This window comes from Camelina sativa, chromosome 7 (genome assembly GCF_030686135.1).
Source record: "Camelina sativa cultivar CO46 ecotype springtype chromosome 7, ASM3068613v1".
Classification (NCBI taxonomy): domain Eukaryota; kingdom Viridiplantae; phylum Streptophyta; class Magnoliopsida; order Brassicales; family Brassicaceae; genus Camelina; species Camelina sativa.
In genome coordinates, this window is record NC_141886.1 from 7,480,032 (window position 1) to 7,487,757 (window position 7,726).

The following is a 7,726-nucleotide window of genomic DNA, read 5'->3' on the forward strand; positions in this document are numbered from 1 at the left end:
TGATTTCATTAATAGTATTATTGTAACGTTTGTGAACTAAAGTATTGATTTTAATGTTGAGTGTCAATCGACATCATAAGCAATTAGGGTTGCCGTTTAGTGATTTTAGAAAAAATTGTAAACATCTTTTATAAAAGGGCAATGCCCTAGTTGTTTTGGGGGAAAAACTTATGTCGTTGTCCTTAGAAAAGAGAGAAAGAGATTTTTGTTGTGAGAACGTTTTGTGGGTGAAAGGAAAATGTTTATATGAGCTTCTTGGTGAGATCAATATGTGTGGAGAAAGAGATCTGAGTGTTGTTGAGACATATTGGTGTTGTTGTTGTTGTGTTGTTCTTGTTAGAGATTTTTTTTCTTTTCAAGGTAAGTGTGGGATCATAGTTTATCTAATCGTTGAGATTGTGTGTCTTTGTGCTCCTTGTTTAATGTGTGTTATGTTGTGAATGATTGCCTTGTGATATGCTCAAATTGTAATACCCTAATGGTACTAACAGCCTTGCAATTGTAATACTCTAGGGGTCGAATCCACTGAGACTCTAAATCACACAATAGACTTATTAATCTTTTAATTATGCTAAATTAAAATATTAATTTAAAAACAATGCAGAAACAGAATAAAAAAGTGTTGTAAATTCAAAGGATCAAATAGCTAGGCCTAGGGAATTTCTCAGGAAACTACAGATTATTAAATCAATAAATTAATAGGATTCAAACAATTTAAATCAAATCTAGAACTCTAAACTCTTTTGTAAAATAAATCAGTTCTCACTGCAAATATTATCTAAAAAATCCAAATCTCTTTGTAAAATTCAAGGTTAAAAATCAGGTTTAAAAACAAGTTTAGATTGTTCACAAAATTATTAAATCAAATCTCTTTGCAGAAAATAATTTTGCTCATCAAAAGGTTTATTCAGGAAAATCAATTATACTCTCATATCAATTTCTTTTCCTAGGTTATTAATTCTAGGTGATCAATCATGAATTAATATGAAGAACAACCTAAGATGAAGATCATAGAAGATAATGAATCCTAAAAATAACAGATCTAATAAACCATAAAAACCCTAAACCTAATTAACAAAATACTCAGACATATTCAATGAAGATCAAAACATTTTTTCTGAATAATATGCAATTGAAATTAAGAAGTAAGAAGAGAGTTCAAGAATCTTCTCTCTACACAGATGAAATCAGATCTATCTCTCCCAAAACTCTCAATATCTCTTCTCTCAATAAGGTTGCAGAATAAAACTCTCTAGAGAAAAACTCAGGTCTAAACAATGACCATAAAAATCCTATAAATACTCTAAAACACGTCTTGGGCCTTAATTGCAAATAAGTAAAACTTGGGCAAATTTTGTAAATCTTGTGGAGAAAACTTCCGATTGGCTTGTGGCAGCTGCATCAATCGATGCTTAATGATGCATCGGTCGATGCATACTCTTGAACTCGTCTCCCACCTTCGTTGATCAGCCTTAATGCTTTGAGTATGCTCCAAATCATCCTTTTTATCTCTTTTGTATTCCATCCGTGCCAATGAGTACCTAAACCTATAAAGACTCAAAAATAACCTAGAAAAAAAATCAAAAGACTCAAAAATCACACTTATACCATAGTTAAAAACCACAAAAACCATGATATATCAACTCCCCCAGACTTAGCATTTGCTTGCCCTCAAGCAAAACAGAAACTTAGACCTGTGAAAGAGGTTTGAAAACATGGAATTCACTCAACTGCAAGTAACTGTTTTTCGCACTCTTCATCGCCTTGATCTTCAGAACTTACTTTATATACTTTGTCAATTGAAAAGCATCCACATTCCTTACTCAAATCCCGCAATCCTCTGGAATCTCTACTCTCACCATTGTCATCTCATTACATAAATTAAAGCAAGTACAAGTGACTCTCTTCAGGCCAAGACATTCTTCATACATCTCCTTTCCTCTCCCTAGGTTGCCATTTCCAAGCCTCATCTATCAGCTGTTGGAAGCTCAGCGTCCTGTTCTGAGTCTCCGACCACAGTTAAGAAGTCTAAGGGAAAGAAGACTGCTCCACTTCCTGCTGAGTCTGTTCTTAAGAGCGGATCGTCTGAAAAGCTCAAAGCCATCCGGTTGGCTACCAAGATCCTGTAACGAGCTCTGTCAGAGGGTAAGTAGTTCGTTTTTCTCTTCGCATTTCTGCACTTATCCTATTGATGTTTTTGACTGATCTGTGCCAAACAAGCATGGGGAGATGAGTCAGATTCTGATGCTTGAGGGGGAGTTTGAGCTGTGGGGGAGCTGTTTTATTTTTGCTCTTTGTTGCTTTATTTTCATACTTGTTCTTTGCATGTTTCTGGGTTTTTTTTCAGACTTTTCTGTGGGATTTTTAGAATGATTTAATTTGTTTAAACATCTGCGGTTTATTGGGTTAACTCCCTGTTGTTATGCGAGATGCAATGCTTTGTTGGTATGGTTGTTCTGTTTGTGTTTTGTCAGGATTAATGCAATGGATGCTTGTCTGTCAAGATTCAGTCAAAAAGGAGAGATTGAAAGTGCATCAGAGCTCTAAATGTGACAAGACGTTGTGAAGAATCTCAAAGATCTGATTTGCTGACGTGACATGAAGTGTTGATATGGTGGAAGTTTGTTGGGCAAGGTGATAAATTGCGGGATATGGAAGTATGAGCAATCAGGATATACTCGAAGGCTTGTAAGAAATGAAAGTTTTTGTATAAGATTGAATAAGAAGTGTTTGACACGTTTCCAAGCGATTTAATTGTTGTGTGTTGTGTGTGTCTCTATACCTTAACACTATACTGTTAGATGTTTTTATTTTATTTTATTCTCCTACTGACATTGTAAGATCGAGAACCATGTGTAGAGTCACCGTTAGGAAGCTTAGGCTTGCGGTCTTAGATTCATATTATCTAGAGTCGTTAAAATCATTGTTCTCTTGTACATCTAGTTAAAGTTGATGTATATGTGGTGAGAAGTTCAATTCGACTTGTTTTAGTTGTTTTCTTTTCAAAAGTAAACAACTCTTCGCCTTAGTATATATATTCTCAGAGCATGATCTGATTTGACTTAAGTCGACAAGACCATGAAAATGGGGGAAAACAAACGAGTTCATGTTATCCTTTTGAAAGTATGAAGGACTATTGAGCCAAGCCTAATAAGATTTAGCTCACAACAACTAATTACAAAAGCCCAATTTAAGTAGAATTTTAAAGTTTGTTTTGTAGTAAAAAGTAGATTTGGGAAAAAACATTAATGCACACCAATCATAGAAAAGTTGAAGATACTCAATTACACTTTTTATCAATAATAAATTAATAATCATATACATAAATATTTATTTATCACACTCTTCTTATTAGTCTAATTAGCATTTATATATATTTTTAATTAAATAAAAATGTAATAATGTACATTAATCTATATTTTAAACCCATACTTTACTACTAAATTGTAACTGAAATTACAAAAAATTATTGATTATTTTTTCCATTCATTTTCATTCACAAACACACTATAAATTATAATTGTAACTCAACTAATTAATTTATTTTAGAAATGTAACTTTCATCCGTTGAAATCATATAAATAACCATTCTAACATCATCATCTACCATATCTCAAACTCTAAATATTTTCTTCGTTTTATTTCTGTTTTTGCATGGGTTCAAAACCCGTGGTAAGAATGTGATTATATATTTTTTCTTTGTCTTATTTTTAATTTTCAATTACATATATATAATAAAATTTTGGTGACTGTAAAAACAATTATCTATGCAGATTCAACAATACTAATTTCGATCAAAAATCAATGAGAGAATCAAGCTAAAAAAATCATCTTCATCCATGTATATTTATTTTATTTTTAAAAGTATGTAATGTTTTAATAAAAGAAACTATTATAATAGAATTATTAAATCAATTTTTTTAACTCTCTCTTACCTCCAAAATTTTTAATTCATTTTTTTTATATACTCATCATTATATTTAGTTCTTGTGATCTTAAATATAATTATATAAAGATCATTATAATGTTTCTTTAATTCAAAAGTTTGTGATTTAATGATTTTTTATATAAAAAAACAATTTGATATTCCATTTCTAAAATTTTACTACAAAGAGAAAATAATTAGATTTTTTTTTCAACCTAACAATAATTAAAATAGAACTCCTACGTTGTTTGTCCAAACTGGAGGAAAGTTGTTTACAAAAATGGTGTCTGACAATAACTTGCGAGAAGAACGAGCTAAACAATCCGCCCTCCCATTTGACTCCCGTGGGATTTTGGAAAGAGTAAAAGCAGGCAAGGAGACACGAAGAGCGTGAAACTCATCAAGGAGCGTAGAGAAGGCCGACCATTCCTCCAGATCTTGTAAGATCGCAACCAGCTCTGCAGAATCCGTTTCGAAGCACTGACAATAAACACCTATGGAAAGAAGATACTCCATAGCCCAAAGTAAAGCCTCTAGCTCCGAATGGAGTGGGGACGAACTTCGACGGAGGCATCTTGCACCCATGACTAAAGTCTGATCCTCACCATCACCACACCACCAGCCCAAACATAAATTTAGTTCAGTCGATTTCCACGAACCATCAACTTGACAACGAGTAAGCGGCTCGGAAATATGCACAGGTTCCGATAGAACCGGACACACCCTTAAGCCTACTTGGGCCTCCTCCCACAACAATTGTTCGCCTAAATTAAGGTGAATATAAAAGAGATTATAAATTATAATAATCTTAAGAATTTTTATTGCAATCATATGATTTTATAAGGTTTCACTCTCTCCTTATTGGCCCATTTAGCATTTAGTTTTTATATTTTTTTTTGCTAAATAAAAATGGAATAATGTACATTAATCTATACCTTAAATCCACACTTTACTAATAAATTATAACTGAAATTACATAAATTATGAATTGACAATTTTTTCCATTCATTTTCATTCAAATACACTAGATGTTATAATTATAACTTCTATAATTAAATTATTTTAGAAATGTAACTTCCATCCCTTGAAATCCTATAAATAACCATTCTCATGTCATCATTCACCATATCTGAAATTCTAAATATTTTCTTTCTTTTTGTTTATGTTCAAAAACTCATGGTAAGAGTGTCATTATATATTTTGTTAGGTTTATCTTATATTTTGTTTAATTTATTTCTTTATTTTTATGTATTTCTTCCTTCCTTTTTTGTCTTCTTACTATTTTTAATTTCCACATACATATGTATAATGAAATATTTTAGAAATGTAACTTTCATCCCTTGAAATCTTATAAATAACCATTCTCACATTATCATCCACCATATCCCAAATTCTAAATATTTTATTTGTTTTGTTTATGTTCTTGCATGGGTTCAAAACTCATGGTAAGAGTGTGATTATATATTTTGTTAGATTTATCTTATAATTTGATCAATTTTATTTCTTTGTTTTTATTTATATTCGTAACATCCGCGAACCAAATAGTCGATTTTGGGGGTGCGTGTCGATCGCCAACAAGGAGGGTGTCGGTCGACCGTCGAAACCAACAATTTCTGGTCCGACCGGATTGATTTGTTTTGTCGATTTGGTTCAGTTTGGTTTAAGTGGAATCTCTAAACCAAGGTATTTAAAGGAGATGTCAACGTTTTATGAGAGAAAAACTTATTTGTCGCCTCCTTTAGCTTTTGTCGATTCCCATAGAGTAAGAAAGGAGAAAAAGTGAGTGTTCTTGAGAGATTTTGGAGATTCTTGGCTTTTTTTTTGTGTGAGATATGTTCATTTGTAGTGGAGATCTGGTGCTAGGAACGAAGGAGAAACTTTCTAAAGGGTTGGATTCGTCGGTTTTGGTCAGAAAATTTCTCCAAAAAAGGTGAGTGCATGACCATGGCTGATATAAGTCTGAGATTTCCTTTGTTTTGCTTGTTTTATGTTGTTTGTGGTGTTTTCTTGTATGATCTTGGTTGGTTCATGGATCACATGAGTTTTTATGGCTTTAAGGTGAGTTTTGGTTGATTTGGAGGAGTTGGAAATCGGAGTTTCGAATTTCGGCTTTGAGAAGAACGTGACTACGAAGTCAGTGTCGATCGACACCAAGGAGTTGGCGGCGCGGAGACTTGGCGAATGTTGGTACTAGGTTTTCTAGGTCGAGGAGGGGTGTCAGTCGACATTGAGGAGCAGTGTTGATCAACATTGAGAGGCAGTGTCGGTCGACATCAAGAGTCGGTCGACACCAACCCTTTCAGCAGGCGGCTGATACTTGTTTTCCTGGTTTGTTTGTGATTGTTTGTTGTTTGATAAACATTAAAATCTCAGTTGCCTGTGTGTATAGCCTAGTAGATCTGAGGATTACCTCACTGAGTGTTTATGACAATACTCATGCATCTCAATTTGTGTTTGTGGTGTAGGTAAAGGCAAAGTGTGATCGTGGAATCAAGTCAATGAAAAGGAGGATGTTCTAGAGACTCGGTTGTTCTGTTCTAGACTGATGTTAGGTTGCTAGAGTGGAATGTAGTGGTATAGAATGATTGTTTAGGATGTTGGTTCATTGTTCTTTGTCTTGGTTTATGTTATTGGTTTGTTGGATTGATGATATTGATTTAATTCATTGGTTTAATGTTTGGTTAATCAGCTGTTTGGTTTGAATATGGTTAGTGAATATGGGATCACTAGATTATTATTATTATATTAAAAAACGGGTCGGTGCATTTCAGTTTCTTCCTTCCTTCTTTGTCTTCTTATTCTTTTCAATTTTCAATTACATATGTATAATAAATTTTTGGTGGCTATAAAAAATATTTATCGATGCAGATTCAACATTACAAATTTTGATCAAAGCCCAATGAGGGAATCAAGCTAAAGAAATCATCTTCATTCATGTATATTTATTTTATTTTTAAAAGTATGCAATGTTTTAACAAAATAAACTATTATAATAGAATTATCAAATCAAATTTTGTAACTCTCTCTCACCTCCAAAAAATGTGTAATACATTTTTTGTATACTCATCATTATATTTAGTTCTTGTGACCCAAAATAATTATATAAAGATCATTATAATGTTTATTTAACTCAGAATTTTGTAATTTATTGATTTTGATAAAAAAACAATTTGATATTCTATATCCAAAAATTGACTATAAATAAGAAAGCATAAGAATTTAACCTAGGAATATAGCTTAAATTAAGGTGAATATAAAAGATATTAAAAATTAGATTTATCTTTGGGACTTTGATTGCATTTCATATAATTTTATAGGAAATATATTTAATTGATACTTGAAAAATAATTTTGGAATTTAATTAATAATTGTAAATTTTGAATACCATAGTAAATTTTTATTTTTATCATTAACAATACTTTTTTAAATAAATGGTATATTTTGATATTGTATGATTTAAATAAATAAAGTTTATTATTGACATTTAGGAAATTTGTTTGTTATATATGTATTTTATGGAGAATTTCAAAAATACATCTTTTTCAATACCACTTTTCAGAAATACCAATTTAAAAAAAATTATCAAAAAAATATTCTTAAAAAGTTCTCATAGTATTATGATTATTACATAAAATAAAATAAATTAACATACCTAATAAAACAACTCGCGCATATGCGCGAGATATAGTAGTTATTTCAAAGTTTGACTACACATTATCTAGTTAATATATTAAATAAAAATCTACTCTAATTTGGTATACAGAATCTGTAAATAAGTGGCTAGAAAATTGACAGCCCATA

General features: G+C 31.6%; 1 protein-coding gene across 1 annotated transcript; it reads right to left on the minus strand.

Annotated features, from left to right (window-relative positions):
* Positions 1–4,150: 4,150 nt before the first annotated feature.
* Positions 4,151–4,510, minus strand: LOC147941003 (uncharacterized). Its single transcript, XM_087458341.1, has one exon. The coding sequence runs from the start codon at positions 4,508–4,510 to the stop codon at positions 4,151–4,153; it is 360 nt and encodes a 119-aa protein (XP_087314467.1).
* Between the last annotated feature and the right edge of the window lie 3,216 nt (positions 4,511–7,726).

Bases quoted from the DNA above. Each gene is read 5' to 3' on its own strand.
- LOC147941003 (XM_087458341.1), bottom strand. From the start codon at position 4,510: ATGGGTGCAAGATGCCTCCGTCGAAGTTCGTCCCCACTCCATTCGGAG.